The 26338-nt window shown below is 39.2% G+C and overlaps 1 protein-coding gene across 4 annotated transcripts in view; it reads right to left on the bottom strand.

The window, feature by feature from the left end:
• Positions 1 to 2915: 2915 nt before the first annotated feature.
• The window catches only part of UXS1 (UDP-glucuronate decarboxylase 1), a 62775-nt gene continuing 39352 nt past the window's right edge, over positions 2916 to 26338 (bottom strand). The window contains exons 9-15 of one of the 4 annotated variants that reach the window (XM_075057233.1): positions 24495 to 24616; positions 13954 to 14073; positions 11483 to 11526; positions 10213 to 10273; positions 8683 to 8740; positions 6080 to 6183; positions 2916 to 4005 (exon numbers count right to left, since the gene is read on the bottom strand). In XM_075057233.1, the coding sequence (XP_074913334.1) occupies positions 3874 to 4005; positions 6080 to 6183; positions 8683 to 8740; positions 10213 to 10273; positions 11483 to 11526; positions 13954 to 14073; positions 24495 to 24616 (641 nt within the window). In that variant the 3' untranslated portion in view covers positions 2916 to 3873. The remainder of the gene's footprint in view (positions 4006 to 6079; positions 6184 to 8682; positions 8741 to 10212; positions 10274 to 11482; positions 11527 to 13953; positions 14074 to 24494; positions 24617 to 26338) is intronic. The other 3 variants (XM_075057235.1, XM_075057234.1, XM_075057236.1) reach the window with 3 other exon arrangements.

Below are 26338 nucleotides of genomic sequence, written 5' to 3'. Positions count from 1 at the left end.
ATAAATGGCAACAAGGTGGACAAAAAGTTGTTGCCATGTTTGCTACTATGGAATAGGCAAGTGACAGAAGGAAAGGGACTGGGAAAAGGAACAGAGAACCAGAGTCTGTGATCCAAGCACAGGGAAATGTTCACGGCAGAGCAATTATGGATTTGTGCTGGCTACATTCCCACTGATTTCAGGGAGGGCACGTATGGATGTTAGGGCTAGCAATGTTGAGTACATACTTCCCTTGCAATTAACAAAGCATCTTCTTCCTATGGACAGGTCTTCTCCGATCAGCCTCTAACAACCTTCACAGACTTCTTGGCCTCAAGTAGCATTAAACTTAATACTAATAAGACTGGGGACTAGCTCAATCCATCACACTAATCAAAGCCCTGCTTTGCCCTCTGTAGCCTGTTCTCCAAGGCCAACGAATTTATGCAATTGTGTTTGTCTTCCCCCTCCTCCTTGCCTCTTTCTCTCAACTTTGAAACTAAATTCCAACCCTATCTGATGAAAGTGAAAGTTTTTTCAAATATATTACATTTCTAAAAAATTATTGAAAAAAATAGATGACAGAGACATTTGTAAATGCCCAGAGGGCAGTGAGCTCACTGGCTACTAAAACCTGCTGGAGTCTATATAGCTTAAGAGAAGCTGCAAACACCCTAGACACAGGAAGACTGTCAGATCATGATCTCCCCACATAGCAAAGAATCTAAATTAAAGATAGACATGAGGCTTCTCTAGACTACAGCTTCACGGAACTACTTAAAATAAATTAGGTCTGCAAGCCCCACTGTAGCTTGTCTGTAGACCAGCAATGTGGTTTACAATGCTTCTGAGCAGCCTACATACAGAAATAAAGCAAAAGTACATCATGTTTAAAAACAAATAAAATTTAGAACAAAATACAAAACAAAAGTTACAATGCATTCTGTTCAGGCATGAAAATGAGAACATGTCTCAGCTTCATTTACTCCTCCCAAGTCCTATGTTTCCAAGCTTTCAGTGCTGTATTCCACTGCCCTCCATCAAAAGTGGCTCTTCTGGAGAGACAGCAGCTGTTTCTTGCCTGTGGCTCCCTGCAACCTCGATGCCCCTTTCTCCTACTGAGATGTGTAACCCCAGATGGGAGCAGAGAGCACCAACATGCAAACCCTCACCTGTCTTCTCAAAGACTCAGTTCAGACTAGACCAAACTTGAAATTACCCCAGACTTTCAGTCTTGAGCACCAGCCGACTCTGTTTTAACACCCACAATTCATGCCTTTCGAATCAGCTAGAAGGCCAGTCACCGGCTTCAAACACAAAGGGCAACAGCTGCCCTCAGCTGCTGCTTCTGGAAGACACTATTTAGAAAGAATACAGGAACTGAACCAGGAACCTCTGAAGCAAAAGCTAGAAACAGTACAAGGCAAGTAGCAAATCAATACGGTCTGTCACTCGGGCCCCGTGGGAGGCATGCCACATACTCACAAATGGGTTGTACTGGTACCAGCCATTTGCCCTCTCCCCAATTCGCTCCTTTTATGAAGGATGTCAGGCTGTGAAGTAACCTAAAAAGCTTTTAAATTCATATCTGTAGTATCCAAACATTGACATCCTGAGGGATTTTTTTTTTTTTTTTTGAAAACGCACATTTTGTGCTAGTCTGCAGAAGCACACGTGTTCCAGTATAGTTTATGTATTTTGCACTGAAGTCATTGGGTTAAATTGAAAAACAGCCCTGGAAGTATCAGCTGGCACCCACAGCTCCCATCTACTCTCAATGGCTGCTCTAAATGCTGAACTAGGGTTGCACCCTTGTGCACCACCTCTTCACAGATGCTTTGGCATCCAATGGCACAATTTGCACGAGGAGTAAAACGTAAGGAGAAAGAGCACCTTCCCCCAAATACAATCTAGAGCTCAAGGGTTAAAACCACCGTGTTGGGAACTGATTAACAGTTCTCACCACAGAACTATTAAAGCAGGGGGCACTACTTTCAGATACATCCAGCTGTGGTTTTGAGTATAGAGAGAAGCTGTGCTTCGAGAGCGTATCAGTAATAATAGGTTACAGTCACATTTGGAGCAGGCGCACCACGGTGTACTTTTCAGGCAATTTAATATGGAATAAATGCCCAGATCAAGTACCTAGAAAAATGCTTCAAACAAAAAGCAGACCTCAAGCTGCTCAGCTGTGAAAAAATGGAGGCAATGTATAATACCTAAATTCTACCTCTGAGTCCAGACAGAAAAATGCTCCCTGGTTCCCCATCTTAGTTGCATGGCAGATTTCCACTGGAAGAAAACCTGTGCGTGTGAGCAGGGAAGAAACCATTTTGTCTTAAAAGAATCACTGCAGGCCCGGTCCACACAGGGCACACAAACAAACGCAGCAGCCCCATCATTGCTGGAATCCTAGGGAGCTTTACCAGACAGATTGGATGGGACTCCAAGCCTTTAAACTCCAGGAGGCTCTGGCAGATGGCATGCTCGGACGAGGAGGCCTAAATAGAACACTGCTCCCAGAGTCCTCCCTGGGTCCGGGCATCAAGTCATTGCTACAGGTAACTGCCACTATGACCATCAACCTAAAGATACTCAAAAGCTAATGAAACATCAGGCTTTAATGAGATAAAGTCAAGTCACTTTGCTTGATGAGATTTCAGATTTTCAATGTTGAGTGGCACTAAGCCAAAATACCTTTTAAAAAACTCTGCCAATCTCCTCTCCTAGGAATCCAGTCTTGGGTATTAAAACTAAAGAGGAACTATTAAAAATAAGGGGAATCGGATTTTTGTTTGTTTGGTTTTTTGTTAAGATGACAGGCATAGTTATCAAAGTTGAAAGCATTTACTGGCAATTCAATAACAGCTTAAAATAGAAACATTGCCTCCACTAGGGAGGCTGAAGGTAGACTCTACAGTTTAAAGAAAATCTTACACTCCCTGCATCACTATCAACTACCTGAACCGGAATAAATCACGATGTTTTTGTCCGATCTATTTCAACAAACATCCTGCAGCCCTTCCTATGTACCTGTTAAGAGACAAGCAATGAAAAACCAATGTTATTAACTTTGAGCCAATTATTTACAGAATGTTACTTTCTAATTAATATACAATAAATGCACAGATGTGTAATGCCAGAGAAGTGCCCACAGTGAAACCCTGAAACTAGTAAATAGAAGTTTCAATATTTTATTAAAATAGCATATTCAACCACTGTAACCAATAATACATTAACTTTATTCCCAGAGTACGCACAACACAGTAGTGATTCAAAATATCCTTATCCATGGTAATCAATGAAAATATCTCAAATTCAAGTGTACAACTAAAACTAAACCTTTGAAAAAATCTCTCCTTTAAAGAATACATAAAGCTCTCATACAGAATTCTTTTAAACTCCTCTATACTTAGATGTCAGTGTCTCTCACCTGACAATACCACTAGCTTTTTTTCTTATGCATAGTAGAACATCTCATATTTTATAGTACCCATTTTATAAATAAATTGGCATTTTCCATCCCGTTTGTGTTTATCTTCAGCTTCACAAAGAAACCAGTAAATAAAACTGTCAAGGACAGTCACAACAAAATGATCTCACAGCAAGATATAAAACTTGGAGATACTAAAAGATGCTTCTACTCTAGTTTACATAAAAAGACAGATTTAAAAAGTGCAAGGCAAGATTTGCAGGGGAAAGGGAATATTTGTTTGTTATCTTTAGGCACATCCACTTCTTTAAAGCAAGCTTCAGAATGAAATTCCAGTTTGTTCTTCATGATACCTGTTTCAAAGTCTCTCTCAAAAAAAAAAAAAAAACCAACCCAAGAAGAAAACAAAAATTACATCCGTCAAATGTCAAGCAGGGAATTTCCTGTCCAACTAATAGTCTTCAGTTATGTCTTGTTCTTCCTTTTTTCATCCTTGCAGGTTTTGGTTTGGGAATATACTGATTGTTCGCCTGATACTCAAGCTCTTTACGGAAGTAATGAATTGCTTTATTCAAACCTTCTTCCAATGGGACCTGTTCCCAAAAGTGAGGAGAGAATCATATCATTCTAAGTTCACATCAGCTCTTTTCACAACAGTATTTTTTTTTAAATACAGCTATCAATAGACTGCTAGGAAGTCTCATTCTTAGCCAATGTAAGTATTAACAGCACCACATACTGGTTACATCTCTGCACTGCTAATGGATGTTTAAACAGGTATATTTTCTGATTTAGTAAGTCCAAAAACCCAACAAATTTAGATCTCAGATGGTTATGACTGGTCTGTTTAGTGTCAAAACAGACTTACATAATTGTACTTTCAATTCCTAATACATTGAAAGAGATAAGCACACGGAAATTTAAGCCCCTTCTGTTTTTAATGATTACAGATCCTTCTGTTTCACAGAATCTCACAGAATGGTACATACCACAGAAAAGTATAAAGGTAGTGGTTTGGGTTTTTTTGTTTTTTTTTTTTTTAGTTTTTATTCCTTCAGCACTCCACTGATATACAGATAAAGGGATACAAATTATCATCCAGTATCTCATTTGATATTCTTAAATCCTACAGAAATAAATGTAATTCTTCATATTCTATGCCTGTATTTAAACACTACAATTTGTAGACAGGAACAACAGAAATACTACCCACTTTTCACAGGAGCCATATGCTCTGACATGCTTCCTGATTTCATCATTGATACAGGAGGATAACATAGCAGCAAAAAACCCCAAACCTACTTGCCTTAATGTACCAACGCTGTATTGCTACTTCAGAGTAAGTTTTGTTACTGACTGGGCTAAACACAGAAGGTCAGAAGTATGAGTTAAATATTTTAAGCTTTTTGTGATTGTAACACTTGCCTTCATCCTTGTGCTTTCAGGCACAGTCTATTAATATCAGGTGCCTCTGTGAATTCTTTCAGAAGGGTCTGGAGCTACCTTTTTCTATCAATAGGCTTACATTTACTAGACAGGTTCACATGTTTCCTGGAAAGATTTTTGTCTGCAAACCTAAAGAAGCCTACAAACCACTGTACTAGCTAGAATGGGGAGCTGGCTAAAAAAGTCATGCCCCTTCTGGGGGTTAAGTAGACCTTACCTCCCCAAACAAATCAGGTCTTATCAGCTATGCCTGGTTATACACAGTTAACTTCACCAAAAAGGTTGAGAAAGGAAAAAACCAGCAACCACAGGCATTTTGCATTTCTTGCATATTAGCTGTGCAGAACAACCACAATCTTGACATCACCTCAGACGGCTGATAACTAACCTTTATAGAGTTGGACAGACATTATTGTGGGTGGTGAGATGTTAGACTAACGCCGAGTATGTTTCAAGTTTACCAACACACAGAACAAGCCCTGAACATCTCCACCATATAATAGCTGTAGTCCAAAATAAGGGTTTCTTATTCTGGTTTACTTCAGTCCACCAGAATTAAATAGAAGTATAATTTCTCTCTGACTAGCTTCTGTTTTGCCTGAGTTTCACATACTTCCCTTTAAACAAACTCTAAAACCCAGAACGTTTTTCTGGTGCTTGTATTTCTCCCTATTAATCCAAATAAACTTTTTGGCTACATTGATGTTACAGATAATCTTAAAAATAGTCTTACTCCAAAGATTTTTCTAAAAATATTTTAATTAAATAAAAGCAATTTTCTCCTTCCATAATGCATGTTACTACAACAAAAGAGGAATAAGGATTGCAGCAACAACAGCAAACTTATTAGCTCCCAGAACTATGTACCACATATTTCAAAGGATTCATCAGGCTTACAGAAAAGTAGACACTGCATAATATACATGTGAAAAAGTTAAGATGTCTATCTTAATGGTTTTTTTCTACTTAAGTCTATTACAAATGCTAATGCTAATTGGCTCTTCTGCATGGCACAGGTCATACAATCTTACCCAGCAGTTCTTGAACCGTGAGCTCGGGCAACATGCGAGAGACAGCCTTTTAAACAACTGTCCTGGAGATTGTGTTAAGCAGATATTCTGGTAACTTAAATGTATCGTTATCAGGTATGCAAGTCCTCCCTCATACCCCTGTGCCTCCCTGTGTTTCTGCACACAACAACAGTAATACAGTTGTACGTACCACAGGTTCCCAGCCAAGCAATAACTTGGCTTTTCTGATGTCAGGTTTTCGTTTCTGAGGGTCATCCTGTGCTTCTGAGAGAAACTGGATTTCACTCCCACTGCCTGTAAAAACAAGAGACTGTGCATTATCATCCGCAATTCACTATGCTTTGCATTTACATCTTTCCTACCTATTGTAGCATCAGGTCTTTCTGCAGCTTTCTGCTTCGTAATTCTATCATGGAAATGCTTTCCACAGACACAGCTGCACTGCACGCAACAGCTGGGTGAACCAGCTGTCTCGCAGCACCACGGATTCACAAAGCATTTCACAAAGATTTCAGCATGAATTCACAAAAAGGAAGTTATGCTTGACCAGTTTAATAACCTTCTATGATGAAATGACTGCTTCAGTAGGCAAGGGCAGGGCAGTGGATATCATCCGCCTTGACTTCAGTGAGGCTTTTGACACTGTCTCCCATAACATCCTTACTGTGGACGGGATGAGCAGACAGTGAGGTGGATTTTAAACTGGTTGCACAGCTGGGGCCAGAGGGTGGTGATCAGTGTCACAAAGTCTAGTTGGAGGCTGGTAACTAGTGGTGTACCCCAGGGGTCAATACTGAGTTGCTGATACACCACAGGGCTGTGTTGCCATCTGAGGGACCTCGAGAAAGGAGGCTGGAGAAAAGGGCTGACGGGAACCTCATGAAGTTCAACAAGGAGAAGTGCGAAGTCCTGCACCTGGGGAGGAACAACCCCAGGCACCAGTACAGGCTGGGGGCCAACCAGCTGGAAAGCAGCTTGGCAGGAAAGGACCCAGGTGTCCTGGTGGATGCCAAGTTGAACATGAGCCAGCAAAGTGCCCTTGCCGCAAAGAAGGCTAATGGTATCCTGGGCTGCATTAGGAGGAGTGCTGCCAGCAGGTCAAGTGAGATGATCTTTCCCCTCTACTGAGCACTGGTGAGATACATCTGGAGGGCTGGGTCCAGTTCTGGGCTCCCCAGTATGAGAAAGACATGGACATACTCAAGAGACTCCAAAAAAGGGCCATGGAGATGATGAAGGGACTGGAGCATCTCTCCTATAAGGAAAAGCTGAAACAGCTGGGACTGTTCAGAGCCTGGAGAAGAGAAGGCTAAGGAAGGATCTTATCCATGTAGGTAAATACCTGAAGGGAGGGTACAAAGAGGACAGAGCCAGGCTCTTTTCAGTGGTGCCCAGTGACAGGACCAGAGACAGTGGGCACAACCTGAAACACAGGAGGTTCCCTCTGAACATCAGGAAATGCTATTTTCCTGGGAGGGCGACCCAGCACTGGCACAGGTTGCCTGGGGAGTCTGTGGAGTCTCCAGCCTTGGAGATACTCAAAAGCTGTCTGGACATGGTCCTGGGCCACTGCCAGCTGTAGGTGGCCCTGCTTGAGCAGGGGGGTTGGACCAAATGACCCTCAGAGGTCCCTTCCAACCTCAATCACTCTGTGATTCTGTTAGCCATTTTACATTGTAAAAGGAGTTTCTTCTTTCTTCTTTGCCCCTACTCTCCAGTCTGATTTAAATAGCCAAACTACTAATTGCCCTTCCTCATGACAATACACAGAAACAGGACAATTTCTCTAACCAAATCTAGCAAATAGTTTACATGCCATGTTCCTGTGGGATTTTACGGATGTAGAACTAAACCGCCTCTCTGGGAAGACTGAAACAGATCAAGTTGTTTGTGAACAAACAGACATATGGAGGTAACAATTATTCTATGTGCCTGATGGGTTTGGTGCTGTGATTTTCAATTTCCTTCCTTGATCTGTGGATTCACATAAGTTTTCCAGAGGGGATAGTCTCCTATTAGAAACATTACATGCATCATGTACGTACTTCGGTACTGTTTGAACTTGTCTTTTTCAGATCCCTCAGAAGCACTTCTGGAATCTACGGACTTAAAACCCTGGCTAATGGCATCAGTATGTTTCATATCATTAGGAAGCCACACTAGAAGACTAAGCACAGCCCTTCTCTTCCATTCTTGAGAGCTCTGATTTGCTACAGGTATCAGAGCAAGAATGCAGAGAAAGCCACAGTGTTTTCTTCCCATCCACGTACAAGGGAGGTACTGACAGCCCTTACAAGCATCACTGGTAGGTCAGTGAAAAGTAGAGAAAGACTGTCACCACAGCATGAGGTTTCTAATCGTAGGTGAAGGAGAACAGCCTGCATAATTGTGAAGAATCACCTTGCTGAAGTATCTGTATTTCAGCTAAGATGTTATGCAAGACATTTTCGTTCATGTGTTTTACATTTCATTTATGTATTGTACTTGTGCCAAAACAAAGATAAAAAATGCATGTGTTATACAAAATAATGGGTACAGATTGCACAGATACACAGAAAGAATGTACTCAATCTACTGTTCATGCAATATTTTACATACAATTGAGAGTATTTGGATTATCTTATTAATATTTAATTATAGGATCAGGCTACAATTAAATGCCTTTGATAAAGTTACTAAGAAATCCAAAGACCAATTAAATTATCCGTATATTACACACACTAATCAAGTAATAATCATCTAACGACAATAAGTACTTCATAAGCTTTACTAAGAATTACTTATCAAACTCACCAACAAGTTTTTTAATTAACTGGGCAAATTCTAGGATGGTGTGCTCTTCTGGGTTTCCCTAGAAATAGAAGGGATATTCATTACAATAACAAACACCTTACAACATGCTAGCTTTCTGACATGAGACAATTCTAATAGGATCATGTTAAATTCTTATAAATCTACACATTATGCCTTATTCCTACTTTGATGAAAAAAATGTAACTTTGACAAGCTCTACTCATTAGAAAAGTTGCCCTCCATTACATTTGCCTTGGTAATTCAATGTATGTAGGGGGTGCCCAAAAAAATCAGTCTGTAAACAATGGGCAAATGCACCTCAGTCACAATAAAGGCATATGCCACTCGGCAGCCCACAAAACCACATCATCAGTTTGAAATCTGGATTCAGGGACTTTGCTGAGTTGAGGACAAATGATGCAAATGAAGAAGTATGCTAAATTCTCACTTCATCCAAAGTTAGGAAACCAAACTAATTTAGCTGGAAGCAATTGCTTCCATATTTACTACAGCTTACATATCAATATGTATAAGGGCTATTTGCTTTCCTATACAATATTCCTTTTCTTAACTTCTTTTTTAACCAATTTGCACATGAACTCCTGATGAACATTTCAGGACAAAATACTGAAAGCTTCCTGTTAGCATTAACTCACCTTCATCAGACTTAATTCCCTCTATCCCTAGCTTTCCTTATTGCAAAACTGTTCTTTACTACATCTTGTTTGACCTAAAGCTGAACATTTAGGTACATACAGATTTATACACTGAGTTTTCTGGGACAGAACATGCGATGGGGTTTAAAAATATAAGCATTTGGATAGAAACATAAAAATGAATTCATGGCCACAGTAAAAAAGGACAATCTAGTGAACAATTGCCCCACAGAGTTGAATATCTGATTTGGCAAAAGTTGGTGTACACAGAAATGACCTGGCATACACAATCCTTTTTCTAGTCTTATATACACTGCTAAGAATAAGGTGACAACAAATGGGGAAGAACAAAAATCTTATAAGAAAAGTTAAGTTCTAAGCAGCCTTAATCAGTATTAGAAAATTATACCATCAAATACTATCCCATTTTCCTCTAATCAAGGCTAGTATGAAGTGATTTCTAATTATTTGGAGCTAAGTATTCCTTCATGCTTTTTTTCATTAAACCCAGACTTCAATCATTTCCTTAGTGTATTTTGCGTGTGTCCCGTGTCCACTGTCGTGTCCCCCCACCCCCCCAGCTCCTATTTTGATCGTGTTTTTCCATATTTTAATTACATAAATCTTTTTGCTAAAACAAACAAAAAACTCTAGAAAATTTATCCTGTTCTTGGAACAACAAGATCTCAACATCTAGGGACTTAATCTTCTTATTTATAAAGGAAAAACATGGAAGAATACATTATTCATAATGGAAAGAGCTTTTTTTCTCCATTTGTTTCTTCTACAAATCAGCACCAGTGATGAAGAGGAAAACAGAGGTGATATTGGCCACTGCATAGTAAACACAGTAGAGTGGAGCTCTCATACTCACCAAGTTGACAGGACTGCTGACATTGCTGTTCATCAACGCCACCAACCCATTCACAAGATCACTATAAAAAAGCAAGAACAGATTGAGGCAATTTCCACTTCCCTATAAATATTATTTTTGTCTAAAAAGAGAGCTGCCTCCTCAGAGCTCTTGTGAAGCAGACCAGGCAGCTGAGGAATGCTGAAATCAGATTTACAGTGTATACTCCAATGGGTGCATGTTTTCTTGGCTGTTTGTTCCACAGACCCTATTGTAAGACCTACTGAACTGGAAGTTAGTTTGAAAGGGCGATTATCTTTGGGATACACTGGCTATAGTTCACCTGAGCATATGAAAGAATACAAAAAAATAAAGTTACTAAAAAACAATTAATACTTCCTCTTCCCTCCAGTACCCAAGCATATTTAGAGGCCCATTTCCAACACATTTCAAACAGAATAGAGTAAGCTGTAATACAGAGGCAGAAGACCACCACTTGCTTTGCAGTTTGTTGTTTGAATTGTATTCTCGCTTTCAGAAATTCTTAAATCAAGTTTGTTAAAACCCAGTATTTTGGTGCTACCTCACCCCAGCAAAATAATCCAAAGTTATTTTGGATTATCGACAACAAATTTAACAGCTCTCTTTCATTATGTTTCATAATCAGGAAAGGAGTAGCTATTTTGAACTGATGGGGTTTCCATAGCTTCTATCCCTGCTATTATTACTTTCAGCAGAGAGAAAGAACACTTCCAAGCGCAGAATGATTAAAACAACCCAGAAGCCTGCCACCAACCCAGAAGTTTAGCTAGCACGACAGAACAAAAGATTCTGAAGAACAGATTCACTTTTTTTAGTGAAAGTACCTGCTGGCATTGCTTATACTGCAAATATGAGCTACAGCAATACCCCCTCAACTGGTTCCTTCCCCAAGAAGGGGACACGGGCATGTACAGCAGACATGCTGACCACAGCACCCCCAGAGACACGAGGTGGCAGCATTGCATTAAAATGCAAGGAGGGACAAACCGCTCTGCGTTAAAAACTTACCTACCCCTTACTTGCTGTTCCTTGAAGGAAAGAACACATTAATATTTCAATTCAAAGTTATAAACTAACTAACGTTTTATTCCTTGGTACTTTAAAAAACTTCAGTGTCTCCCTTCTGGAAGTAAAGCTGGACTAAGAATGAACATAATTTCTTGGACTAAAATGCACATGCATACAAAGTTGGCCAAGCTCAAAGAGCCATCAAGTGAAGTAAATATCAGACAGTACAAACAAGGCTTACCTGACATACTGGAAAGCTCTTGTCTGAGTTCCAGGCCCATAGACCTAAAACCAGATGAAAATTAGAAAAGTTACATACATATAAAAGTCCTCTTGAGCTCAATTATCTTCTCACCATTCTAGAAAAACATCCCAAGGAAAAAACACCTGAGACACAAGCTCAGTGTTACAGGAATAGAAAAAGATGTGCTTGCAGAATCTTTGGCAAAGTATCAGTTCTCTGAAGGTCTTCTTCCTCTTGGACAAGTCTCCAGTAAACATATCCTTAGGCATTTTGTTATCCAGACTCTGCATGTAGGAAACATTCTCGGGGATGTAGGACAGAGTGATGCTTTGTCCTCTCCTGGAATGCTGAAAGAGGCTGCAGCATGCACTCAGCCAGAAAAGAGCACCAAATATTTAAAGCAAACCTCAGACTACTAAGATGTGGTTACGACAAGCAATTTTTGTTCACTCATTAACTACAGCCAACTTCAAAGAGACCACCAAACGTTAGGGGTCCCTAAAAAAATTGTCAAGAAAAATATCCCTGCAAGTGTATAAAGTAATGAGCACAAAAAAAAAAAAAAAAAAAAAAAGGACATAGCTCTAAATATTACTATCTGGGGAAATGGGAGGTAGAATTTCTAGAGGATATGACTCCCAAATTCACCTGTACAGATTTGTACCAAAATCTTAGAAGGGCAAAAAGTTTTTTTCAGATTGTGTGTGCTGGCACTTTGGAGCAAGCAAGTTGTTTTAAGTTCAGACATTAAAGTATACTTAAGTGTACATAATGGTAACAGATAATATTTTTTTCACAGTTTTATCACGTGCAATACTAAAGTCCCTAGAACATGAGTGCTTAAATTCTGAAAGCTATCAGTAGGCATATTTAAGTGGCAAAACCACTTCAGTTTAACTGAGGACCCACACATCTTACCATCAACCTGCTATGACAGAAAAGCTTTTTGGAAGGGCAGAATAGAAAGCATGTTTGTTCTCCCAGGGGACAGGAAAGACAATACAATTGGTATACATGCTGTCATGTGTCACTTGGTAAGCCTGCTGCTCTCTGAGGCCAATTCAGAGCCAGAAGAGTTCACATTTCAGTAGGCATTGGGTAAGATCAGGGGTTTAAGAGTTTACCCAATAACTGATTCTGAGAGGAATGTACCAGAACACACTGACAGCCTGATGCACTCCCAAAGCAATCAGGAAGCAGATTTGATGTGTGTATATAAAGCATCCTGCTTGTTTTCTTTTAGCTTGTGGGATAAGTTTTAAGATAACAAAGGCATTTGTGCATGATTTCTGCAAAGTCATCTGTGTGTCTACCTTTCCTATGTGTAGGCAGTGGCTGGAAAATACAATGAAGTTTCCTCCTCCTGGTTTCTCTCAATACCTCCCAATTTCTCTTAATAAACTCCTCCTTTACGATAATACAAAGCAACAATGGTCACATCCTATAATTCCTTCAAATTAAAGACATTGTTTCCTCAAGAGATTATTTACTCCATTTGAAAAACTACTTTGACTGAAGAGATTGAATACATTCAGTTTCTAAAGAGGTCAACACTCAGTATTCCTGTCAGCCAAATTCTGTGATGATGCAAGGGTGAAATGTTTTTTTTGGTCTCAACTACTGCTTATTGCTGATAATTCATTTTATTTGACCTGGTCAGCTAAACAACTCATCCCTCAGTTCTTTTCTCATATTCAGTAATTTTCAATGTCAGGCAGTTCCTCCCTGCAGAGCAGTGATGTTGGGCACAGGTGAGGCACTGTCTGTATTGCTAAATTACCAACAGCATCTTTGGCAAAGTATTGGCCTGTGCCAGCTCTTGCTCTCCCACACCATGTTGTGACATTGCTTAAGCATTATCAAGAGCCAAGGACCATTCACAGCAAACAGTCTGGTTGGGGCAACTTATTTCAGCAGGAAAATTTAGCTGTATAGATGTGGGTCATGCCAACCAGTTTGTCAATGGTAATAAAAAGAAGTCCTGGATGGCTTTATTTACTAATATGCGACGTAGCTTGAAGGCCCTTAATGTTACGTTATACATAGAAAATTTAGGTTGATGTCCAAGCTTGCAAAAAGACATTTAGATGCCTAACTTTTAAAATGGTTCAGAGAAAGTTCCTCAACAGCAATAAGTACCAAAACGTGATTCTGTAAGCCGTGTCAACGCCATGTCCCCATAGAAGAGCTGTAACAGACAGAGATTCAAGTTCAGGATGAATAAAATACTTTCTCAGATAGCAACTGGTAGCCTTCTTTCTCTCTGGGAAAGGAACACTGATACCATCCACAGAGCCCATCTTTGGGTATATAGTTCTATACTTTTGCACCTGATATACTGAAAGACTAGATTTTTAGTGTTGGGGAAGAAACCTCAGTATTTTCTAAAATCCATCCTCTTTCATAGCACATGAGGAGATGGCATAAAGACAAACAGTTCTTCACAACACTGAGAGGTCATTACTTACTGTTAGTGGTTCTCCCTGGAGAGCTTGTAGGATAAAATTACTGACAACTCTACCATCATTCATATGCATTCGAGGACCAAAGGTATTGAATATTCTGGCAACCCTCACTTCAACTCCTTCCTGTAGGCAAAGAAAAAAGAATTGTTACTACCTTAATAAGAGTGTCTTTCTTCCTAAAAGTGCAAATTAACTCTCCCTTGTCCAAAGGCTTTCTTAGAGAATTCCTCTTACAGCTTTAACAAGCATTGTTTTCTCACCATAAAATACTTCTAACCTCTCCTCAACACTACTGGAAACTGTAGTGCATACAGCAAGGTAATTTATACTAGCTCTCAGTTGTAATGCAAATTCAAAATCAGTGCTAGAACAGCTGATGATTTCAGCACATGCATTTTCTTCCAACAGAAACTTTAAGTTTTCCAACAACAATTTATTTCACCTGGGACTTACCTTCATTTTTTTTGCACGTAAGTGAAGCCTCACAATCACCAGATACAGTACCAAGGTAGCATTTCCAAATATTAGAAAAGTTGAACACTTCAGGTAAGTAGCTTTATGAATGCTATAAAGTGGCTTTGTAACCACAGCCACAACGTTTCTTAGCTCCCAGCAACTTATTAGGCTTAGTTTTTTCCAAGAAACATTTCTATCATTCCCAGAAGTCCTTTCTGCAGGATATTTTGCAAATCTTCAAAGCAAAATGCAACAAATATGTGAAACTGGAAATTGTCGGGACAAAACATTTTAACACTGGGAGACTGCAGACTGAAGTAATCTCTCTCTAGGTATTTTCTGATTATTGACACTTACTCATCTGGACAAGCCACAGTTCATGATAAAGCCTACAAGAGGGATGTTTGGCCTTTGTGAGCTGAAGCATGCACTTGGCTCCTGATGAGTTCAGAGCAGTGTGGTATGCTGTAAACAGATAGATGCTACCATGTGAGAGCGATAGCCACAAGGCAGGGAGGAAGATGTCAACTTCAGCCCAGGCCTGTGCATCCTCCTCGTACTCCCTGGTCCTCCCCTCTCCCAGAAAAAGCCATCCTTGTATCAGTCACAGGAAACACTTTCCATCTGAAGCAAACTTTGCACTGCTGATTCAACTGAAGCAACTGAAGTCACAACCACAATGTTGTGGAGTTGCAAGCATTCAGTTATTCCTTCAGAGGATACACAGAACATTTTGTATTTTCAATGCCTTTTACTAAGGCTTAAACCAATGCTTGCCATTTTCTTGGAAGACAAGCGTGTGGAAGATATGTGTTGTTGGCACATCTGTGGCTGAAGGGTGCAGCTCACACACTTCACTCAGGAGAGACCTGGAAACACATTTTTATTGGAAATAAGCACAGCTTCATGTACAAGAGAAACTTGCAGGAAAATCTGATCTTCTCTCTTGGGTCTCTAAGTGACTCATAAAAAGATGAATCCTCGAAGTTTTGTGAAAGCAATAGCATTAGCTTTTTACAGATGAGAGAGTGAGAGAGGCAAAAGGTACATTTAACACTTTAGCTATTACTTGGTGTTGAGAAATGGGAAACACCAAGTACTATAGGTAAAGCCCAACACTTCCTAGTACGGAAAAGGCCAAACAACATCCAGTTCTGTTTAACCGCAGGTAAGGTTTCACTCGCCACGATCAAACGTTGGTTATATTTGCAACTAAATTGTAAACTAGCAGTAACCAGGGAGGTAACTGCTGTGCCATAGGAAAAGCTACGGTCTTGGGTCTTCGTCACATAACAAGCTTGCATCCACAACAGAGCCAAAAAAATAACCTAACAACATCCACTTGGCCCTGCTGAGAGACCCTGGAAAGAGTAGAAGCCCCTTCCCATGCAAAACACATCAGCTGGGAACATATTCTTTATTTCCTATTAGCTAAAAAAGCATGGCAGTGTAACATGTCAAACGTACTTCCAGCAGCATATTGCAGAGCCATTCCCAATGCCTTCATTGTTTCTGGAAATACATACTCTGATAGCATTGCTCGTTCTTTCGTTTTGCCCAGCATTCTACCTTAAAAAGGACACCGACTCCTTCGGGGGGGATTGTATTTCATTTGAGCTTTCCAGATATTGCCATTAATAACAAGTACAGAAAATGAGGCACTTGGAAGCCAGTACTCAAGATAAAAATAACTCATTAAACAATGCTGACCAAAAAGCGTCTCTTGTACTGCACAAGCTACAGCAGCAGCCTTGTTTTCCAGTATTGGTTGGAAACTAGCAAGGGATCTAGAAAAGAAAAGCAACACATTCTCTATAGGCACTTACTCATAGCCACAGTGAATCCAGTATTTCTTTTCCCTTCTATTTATTTCCCTCCCCTCACTGTAATGTTGTCTTTTAAAATGAGTAACTTTTTATTTATAGTGTCATCTAGCAAAGCTTTTCTCTGCAGCCTACTGCTTTGAAAAAATCATTTGTGCCTGTAAAACTGGGATCTATCTTCTTAAAAGAAACTCTTCCACAGACAAAGAGATTTTGGAGCCACTAACTTAAAAATTGTCCTAAGTTTCCTTTCACCATTTCACGGACGTCTCCTTTGAAGTGATCTTTTTTCATGTTGATAACTCTACTCCTTTTTATATTAACTGCCTATGAACACTTATGGTACACTCTTACCTATGTCCTGTTACTCTGAATATCAACAACATGTTAATTATGACTACCTCCACCATATTCCCACTAGCAAAGCCAATTAAATCCCCAGATTTGTGGCAGTAAATCACATACAATATTTTATTATATCCTAGAGAACGGAGAAAAGCTTCTTTGGCCCACATTTACACTGCTAAACAAAAGAGAGCTTGAGACTAATCCTTGACCCTGAGATCAAACGTGGTCAGCTAGCTTCTTTCCTCACAGTTTAAGACTATGCCTTCCTATAGCAGATTAATCAGAGAGAAAGTTCCTTGCGCAATCCAAAAAAGAGCTTGGGAGCAAGCTAATAAATGCAGCATTGTGGGCTATAAAAACACCTTAGCTCACTCTATTATTTACCACGTTCACAGAGACCATGCCCGTACAGGTGGTGAGGGAAGACAGGAAAGATGCAAGAAAGACTGTTATGGCTTACAGAGATACCTCCTCGGAAGAAATACTCAGCTTATTCTATAGCTGTCAGTCAAAACGTAGCATTAGTTACACAGTCTCCCCTGCAAAACAAATTTGTCCATGGTCTTCAGCATGAGTCTTCGCCACTTAGTTCTAGAGATCTCTGCTCCAGAAAGTATCAAAAATATCAAAGATGCTATAACAACACCTTAATTTAAAAGGACATATTTTAATTTTATAAGCCTTTTAAGAAAACATATCTCCTTGTGTTGACTGTCTCAGAAAATAGATCAATACAGAATACAGCTCAAATGTCAAGAGGTTCTTTTAACTGAAACAGCTTGAACATATGCTGTGGCTGTAATTCATAAGGATATCAGGCAAGCTTCTCTTACTAATTAACACTTCCTTCTTTGTGAAGTCTCTGGATATATCTGAACAGCAAGCATGAATTAGACCTTCCTGCATACAAAATCAGGAAAGGGAAAGCTGCAATTGTCTGCTCTCCAGCAGAAAACTGGATTAAAAAAATCTGCCAGGGAAAAACCCAGACAGTTACATGGATATCACTGTGACCTGATACAAGTGTTTATCAATGTTTCAGCTAAAATTATTAAGATTATTGCCTGCATTGCTTGCTTTATTAGTCACTGTCTTACTGATTTATATTCTTTCCCACGTTTCAGAGATCATTAACTAACTCTCAAAATTTTGTTCCCAAAGCCCTGAATCGTAATCACAGAGGAATTACTAGCGCAGCATTCACCAAGATACGTGACGTGTTTAAGCTACAATACTCTACACTGAGGCTTGGTCCAAGGTATTTTATATGTATGCACTGGCTACTGTATTAGCAAAATGAGATTAACTCCTGGTTACTAACAGCTTTTTAAAACCGTTTTGCAAAAATAGTGATGCTGAGATCTGAACTTCATGAACAGTAAAGCTCCTAAACAAGCTAGGAAGCACATTCACAATCATCTGACTCTACTTTCGGCATAACGCAGGTTCCTGAACACAACCAAGGCATACCTCCAATAGTCTTATCTTATGGTTGAAATGTTACCATGCTTCTAAGTTCAACACTTCCCAGACTAGAGAAGATGCAACTTCTCTTCAAGGTCTCTTCATACCATTATTTATACCTCCCTCCTAAAAATATGTCCTATTTCTAGTACTTGCCTCAGCTTGCATACCTCTTGTACGTACTCTACAAGGCCAGTGCAAACAGCCACCAGCCTGTTCCACGAACACTTTGACAGGAGACATTGCCATTGGGAAGGGACGTGTATCCACCTAAGTGCATCTATACCTGAATTACTAGGATACTCCCTTCAGACAGGGCTTTTAACTATTTTACTGCACAACAAGACTTCTGAGCATAAGGCAGCAGATAATACAACCAGTGCACTAATACCCAGTGAATGAGAGCGGTATCAGTTTCCAGTAAGGGTCAGGAATACATGCAAACAAACAACAACATATACTCCAAACAATTTAATTTTAGTCATCTGCATAACAGAGAGTTCAGAGTTATACTCATGAATTAGGGTAACAATGACAGTTACAAGTGAAAGAAAATGCTTTACCAGTACTTTTAGAGCACTGGTGGCTGTGTGAGGAGGATGCATCTGATAGCCAAAAATAAGAGGTATATCAAATTGAAAAGAATATCAGAAACAAAACACACCTTGCATCAAAAGGTGCATGCTGCTATGGATATATTCTTATTCAAACACCGACTGAACTTATTGAAGTGAATCAATCTCCAAAAAAAGTCTGAAGTCTCGATAACTTCAAAATTGAATTTACACAACAGTGCAGCAATATCAAAACCAAAGAAGTTCTCCAATTACCTGAGGGAAATCAGAAGGTGGCATTTCTTACAGCACAGCAAGGAAAGAAAATAAAATAACAAAAAGCTAGAGCACAGAGACTACGGAAAGTATTCAGACTTTTCTTAGGAAACTGCCTGCATTTGTTTAGTCCACAGCTTTGATAATCACTGCAATACAGTCTTCTAACCTTGTCTATGGTACAAGGTTATTTCGCAATTGTTAACAGCACAGAGCACGTAGAAACAGTAAAGATATTAGCGCATTAGCAAAACCATTGTGTCTGAATACAGGCCAGAAGACCTGACAGTTTTTTCCTGTTTTATTTTCATATAATTTGGAAAAAGCATTACTCCACTGAGAGAAAAAAGTGCCTCCTATCATATCCGCACTATGTTTGTATTAGGAAGTTCTAACAACTCAGATAAACCAATACGATTTAGAAATAGATACTTAATGAAAGTCTCCACTTACAGAGGGGGTCCTATTACTAATGAAGCAGTGAAACAACAGGTTGCATTTTTATAATACTGCCTCAGTTACTTCAGTGTTCTCCTCCCCTTTTCACCTCACTTCCTCCAACTGAATGTAAGCAACAGATAGCTTTGGAAAACTATATGCCACTTCTGCATTTGTATAGGACCAAACACAATGTTTGGTTCATGTGCAGAGCTCCTACATGGCAAAAAAAATAATTATTATGGACTGCTCTAACAACTCAGTAGAAAATGTGCAGATCCATTAATTCAATAGGGCAGAGAAATGAAGGTTTTAGAAAATGTCAGGACTATCAGAAGGACTGTATGAGGCAAACTGGAACAAGCCAGTTTCAAAAGCTTAGCATTATTTATCTCTATTATTAGTTTGCAGGACTTAATTGAACTATGGGGAAACATTTTTATCTGTGGTTTGTCTTTTCCGAAGTGTAAAAGCCTATTTGTGAACCATGCAGTTACAATGGTTGAAAGCAGCACTGCTTCCTCTTTGGAAGTGGAGCCGGTTAATCAAGAAGATAAAAGTGACGAACAGCAAACAGTACTTGAAACTTTCAATGGAACTGCCACATTTATTGAGAATGTTAATATAACTGTGACTGTGTGACCTCTCAGACTTTGCAGAGGAAATGAATTGTGGACAATTTTTTTATTTTCTTTCTGAATTTCACTGACTTGGTATATAACAACTCAGATGGGACACTAGTTGTGGCGCTGACCCCTGCGCTTCAGGGGTGTCAATGCCCTCTCAGTCAGCAGCGAGAGGGGCTGCAGCATCTCAACTTGACCTTACGGGCAGCGCCCAAGGTGGCTGACTGCCTGTAGCATCTTACAGACTCCCCTCTCCAACCTTCACCTCACTAATATTCCTGGACGTGAAACTCCTCTGCATGGCTTCGAAAAGCTAAAAGGATCCATGATAGGTCTTACAACTACAATTTAGCTTTGGCCTGGCACACATCCAACAGTAACCACCATCTTTGTCATTAAAGGACTGTTGTCTGGGCTTTTGACTATGGCCCTGAGGAAATGCAATGCTGCTTCTCCTCCTGTGCTGTCAGAACCACAAATAACTCAGTTCCATTCTTCCACAAAATACCTCAATTCTGCATCATTTCTTAAGCAAATTGCTAGCAAACTTCATGTGACAACACCAAAAGGAGAATGCTGCATGCTTAAAAATAATCTATATTGAATATCAAGGAAAGAAAACAACAAGCAATAATTAGAGAATACGGGATGAACTCCCAAAAGACATTAAAGCAAACTGCTTTAATTCAACACAGCTATTTGTTTTCTGATTACTCAGTAACTACCTGGTTATTCACTATCCAATGGATTTTCAGTTGCAATTCAATCAACAGTTTTCATTACCCCTACATTTTACATCAAGGCTTTTTATGATTACTGAAACCAACTCAATTTGTGAATTAAAGATTAGGGGGAAATTACAACTCAATATAAACCAGAAAATCACCCTTGTGTTGCAACTGCAATGCACTTTTATATTTAACAAATTTCAACGTCAGTTTGCATGTGTTATTCTCTCACATTAATGTAATAAACTTCACCTCTAACATGTCTTTCCTTTCTCCTGTTACCTATTATTTTTGGCACCTTGAGTCTTCACAGTCCTGGTTATAGAATACACTATAATGCAGAGAATAACACTTGTCCAAAAGTTACACTTAATATTTGATTACGATAACTCAATTCACTCCTATATGCTTAGAAAGGCATCCAGTGGGATTCTGAATTGGAAGATCTAAGCTATTCTAAGGCAATTTCAAAACTATCACATCACATCAGGTACAACTAAGCCCATTTGCTACCACCGAAGCTTGCAGTTGGCATGAAAACAAGGATGAAGAAAGTGGAAGGAGATGAAACATTTCCCCGCAACATTCCACGGTGAACTGAAGTGTTGCTTCCACTCTGGAGAATTTCCTTACAGATCAACAGTGTAAAAGCAGAAGTTAAATCTAGTTCACAAAGCACCCTTAATAGGCTAAGCGTTTAAAATGCTGTGTATTTGTATTTACAACATGCCTATGCAAACATACCAGATCCCTGCCATGAAGGTAGTGTCAGGTTCTGACTAGTATTTAAATTAAACCAGAGTTGGACAATACATGAATATTTGGATTTCCAGGTAGCTCCATAATTCCAACTGCAATTTTTTAAAAAGTTAAATGCATACTGAATGGCAACTCCTGAACAAAGCACAAAATTCACATTGCAGTACTACGTGCTGAAACTCCCCTTCCCCCTCTTTATTCGCCCCCGCACCTGTATGTTTTCTCCAACTATATATGTCCAGGAAGACCTTACTTGCATTTGGAAAATGCTGTTCATTTTGGAAAATGGTTGTATTACCTTATCTAGTAAAGCAGAACTTCTGTGGAGGAGAAAAATTACTAGCTGTACAATCATATCACATCTATAGCAAGTCACAAACCTGTATATTAAGTTTATGGAAAAAAGCACTTCAGAAGGACAGGAAAGGATAGGCAGAATAGTAACAAAGATAAGAGTACAGAATGGAGAAAGCAAACAGATCGACAAGCTGTTATTATAAGAGAGTTTCAAAGCTATGCCTTGCATCTTGTTAAGGCAATTGAGTGAACTGAAAAAGGCTTTCCAGGAGGGAGTGCTAGCAAGCCCTGCAAAAGAGATGAAGGGAATTCTGAAGAAGTCTGAATCACAGGATGCAAATGAGTTCCCAGATGATCAGGGCAAGGAACTAAAGCTTCCTGTGGCTTGAGAAAAGTTCCAGAAGTAGGTACTTCCACTCACACTACGGAACATGGCTGACCTACGCTCCCACATGAATTTATGGAGGAAGAGCTGCTTCCAGAAGCCTATAGCAAATATCCTCTCAAACCACACACTCAAGTGCCTCATGGGGATGAGATGAACTTGTGTACGTGCTTTGAATTTGTGAGCCCTGCATTTCTCCAGCAAATGTTTCACCCCCCACCTCTCCTTTCAAGCAGATGCTTATATATTACTGAACACTACTACCGCCCTTGGACTCTTTGATAAGGAAGTACTGCTGGGCTTGTTTAAAGACAGCAGTTGTAAAGTGGAGATAAAAATCAAGAAATGCTTAATTCATAGGGACAAAATAAGAGACCAAAACAATGTTGCCAGCAGAAAAGAGTGCACCAAAAAGATCTTGGTCAGGACAAGCTACTGAGGAACTCCGACAACTGTGAATAGAAGTCACCTTTGACTAGATTCAAGAACTGTTCTGATTCAAACAGCTTGTCTGGAACTATAATGTAGAAGTTAATTTTTATATTTTTTTGAAACATGATTAGGTGTTTAAGGTACCTAACAATGTGCATGATGACGGAAATCTTTGGAAGAAATGACAAAAAAATTCAGAAATAAGTTCGCTTCCTTCTTCTTTTAATTGAAGCTGAGAAGATTCTGGAAATATTTTAGCCTGAAATCTTGTAAATCCAATTGTTCTGGGCTAGGTCACTCCTATCTGAAAACCCTCCTAAAAGCAGAATACTTATTTGCATAGTAGAAGTCAGACCTTTCCACTAGCAAAAGATAACGTTTCCTCCAATAACAACAGTGTATCATCTAAACTCTGAAAAAAACCCAAACAAAAACCCAAACCAAAACAGCTCAACAGTGTTTCAGAATATATGTGAATGTGGGACAAGCTTGGGCAGACTTCGCTAACCCATGATAAAGCACAAGAAATATCTCATAGATCTGCCCCTAGGACAGAGAGCTCATTTGCATCATGAGTTTTCACTTACTGTATGTGTGCATTGCTGTTCCACCTTATGTACCTTTACTATCCTTTGTAAATCCTGCATAAAATTTATGGGATAGTATCATGACTCATCCTGTGGCTTTAAGATACAGCCCATGGTTTTCAAAATGACCTACAGTCTTGCCCTTCTAAAAGAATACTGCAGTGTGTATCACAAACTTGCAAAAAATTCAATACCCTACAGCACAAGAATTTCTCGTAAGAACTACAATATTCAACTGCGAACCGATTTCCAGACCCATGAGGAATATCTTGCTACAGTGAAGTATAGAAGACATCATCCTGAACAAGAGCAGTACCACCATGTTGGACCTTAAATGATTTAAGAGAACAAAGGAGACACGAATCTCTGCCTTCTCTCTGGCTGAAGAGATGAGAGAAAATTACTACAACCTCTGTACTAAAATACCATTCCTGAAGTCTTACCACTTAAGTTTAATTCTGTTTTCAAGGTTTTTAAAAGCACTTTGTATTTTATCATTTAAAGGTTTAAAATTCTACAGAATATATTACATTTGATTTATACCTTTGTATATTAAGGCTCCAAACACCAAGTAAGAGTGATATGATTTCTTTAGTGTGCCACATTTTCTAATTGAAGTCTCCTAGAGACTAGATGAACAGCAATAAAATAAGATTCACATACAGGTAAAGAGTCGATGCCGGGTTAGTTAATGATGAGTTTCTACTTGTTGATTATGAAACCCAGGGAAACTGGCATGTATTATTTCACAAACATATTTTAAATGGCATTTTATCCTCATGTTACTGTATTTGACTGAAAAAGTGCACTACAAAGCTAAGTATTTGTATCTTCCGTTAAGGTCTATGTTTATACCTACATAATTTTAAGACATTTCTAAAGTGATTTAAAATACATTGCTCCTATGTAGGTACTCGTTATATAACTTCCTCATTTTTACCTGTATATTCTGATTTCAGTTATGCTCATTAAACATTTCACATTTACCAGTAATGGCCCTATTCAGCAAAGCACTTCTCAGCATAGGACCAACTTAAAACAACTCTTATCTGGTTCCCAAATTAGTAACGTCACCTCAGTTTAATCTGTTTAAAAACTATTTATGATACTGAAAGACACATTATGTCTATTAAGAAGACTAAAGCACATTTTCTTGAAGAACACTCCTCATCTGAAAAAACACAACAGATGGGACCAATAAAACTTTTGCATTACAGAAAACAGATTTTGCAGCTACAGTATGTATGAGCACTCCTACTCAAAACATTCTCTTTTGCTCTCCTACCCCTAAATACGCATGTTCCAGTTCTGCCATACATTTGGCCTTCATTAATTACAGAAAATCCACTGAATCTGATACAAGTTTAATACCTGCTTCATGTATGCATAGCACATGGTCTCTGCAACCCGCTTTCCTTCATCATAGCAGGCTCTTGGACCTATTGGATTCACATGGCCCCAGTAATCCTCATTTTGAGGGTGAACTTCAGGATCTATGGGGGGAAAAAAAAAATATCTTCTATCAAAAAAGTGACTATATATAATGAATCTTTCAGTAGATCACTGGTGTTATACAATTCAACAGCTTCTCTCTGAACTATGCATTTAAAAATATTAAGTTTCAACACCATTCCTTAGAAGCATATTCACTGGAACCATGAAAATGACAGTTACAGAAGATGTGAGATTAGTAAGATAACTGAGTGCAGGCAAACAACAGCCATCATTTGCTTTCCCCTAAAAGACTGTGCTAACAGAGGGTTAAATTCAACTGTTCTCTGTAAAGACAGACTACTTCAAGGGCACAAATACGACTCTTATCTAATGTAATTCAGAGGAAATATTATAGGTTACATAGGCAGCACTTTTTACTAGAAGAAAAAAAGGAAAGTAAAGCATCTTCAAGTTTTATAAAATAAGAAACAAGGAAAGAAAAACGGAGAAGTTCTGCATTTCCTAAAGAAGAAAGAGTAGAGCAATGTACCACAATGTGCTTGCTATGTTTCTTCTGTTTTATCCTAAGCATTTTTACTAGCTATCACTGGGCACAGACAATCAGGTTAGACAGTCCTTTGGTTTGATGCAGTACAGAAGTTATTGATTACAAAAAAACCCCACCCAACCAAAAATCTCCTAGGAATCTCTGTGTGTGTGCGCTCTATACACTTGAAACAATACAATCACTTTGTTACATTTCCCCACTTTGCTACCTGTGCTGCCCTATACTTCTTACTGGGTTTGAAATTTGCATACATTACTACAAAACTTTCAAGGGTTCCAGGCTAATTTTTGAAACAACTTTGATGATCAGTTCCAATTAAGCCTTCCAGTTTTTATGCTGCTCAGACATGATTACAGATGAATTCCTGTCATACAGGAGCCACAGAGCAATGGTAAATGAGGAGATGTTTCACATGACTATAAAAGCCTGTAGCATTCTTAAAAGGGCCCCAGAGGGTGCTGTGCTCTGGAAGGCCACTGCAGTTTGTCTCCCTTCTGGCAGAGGCAGCCCTATGAAGCACTTGGAAACTCTCTGTACAACACTGCTTTGAGAAATCCTGTGGAAACAGCTAACATACTTTCTGACTTTCTGTCCTTTATTTTTCAGCAAAATTACTTCGTCTGTTTAGTCAGAGTATAATGTGAGTAGACTCTCCTTGCTACATTGGATTTACTGATGCAACAAAGCCTGATAATAGGAGTCCCAAGTTTTCTACTTCAGCAGGCAGATTGCAGCAGAGCGGTGAGGCTCCAAAACTTGGGGCCTTTTTTAGCTGTTGGTCCCCTGTTCCAGAAGGGAGTTTGCTCAGTTACAGAAGAGTCCTTGGGGCTACCATTTTTCCCTGTGGAGCCTTACCACTGATTATCAAAGGCAAGGGAGGCAGCAGGAATCCTGCACAGGCTCAAGCCACTTATTTGGATAGCCAGTCATCTTGGTGATCTCTTGCTTGGATATTTGCTTTGAATCTTCTTGACTGAAGTTATTCCACCAAAAATGTACTCCTTGAGTTACGTTCATTGTCCTTCCTCACTTCTTCCTCACAAAGTTTTGTATCTTATTACACAGATGAGTATTTTTTGTTTGCTTGTTTGTTCTTTAAAGCCTAGACTCTCATAACTACTAATGTTCAGCAGGTGACTGTGCCTACGTTATCTCCATTAATCTTGCAATACTGCTATTATCAATTAGGCAAGTGTTCACAACAGCAAGAAGT

This window comes from Buteo buteo, chromosome 25 (genome assembly GCF_964188355.1).
Source record: "Buteo buteo chromosome 25, bButBut1.hap1.1, whole genome shotgun sequence".
Classification (NCBI taxonomy): Eukaryota; Metazoa; Chordata; class Aves; order Accipitriformes; family Accipitridae; genus Buteo; species Buteo buteo.
The sequence above is the reverse complement of the archived record's forward strand: the minus strand, read 5'-3'. Positions and strand labels throughout refer to the sequence as shown.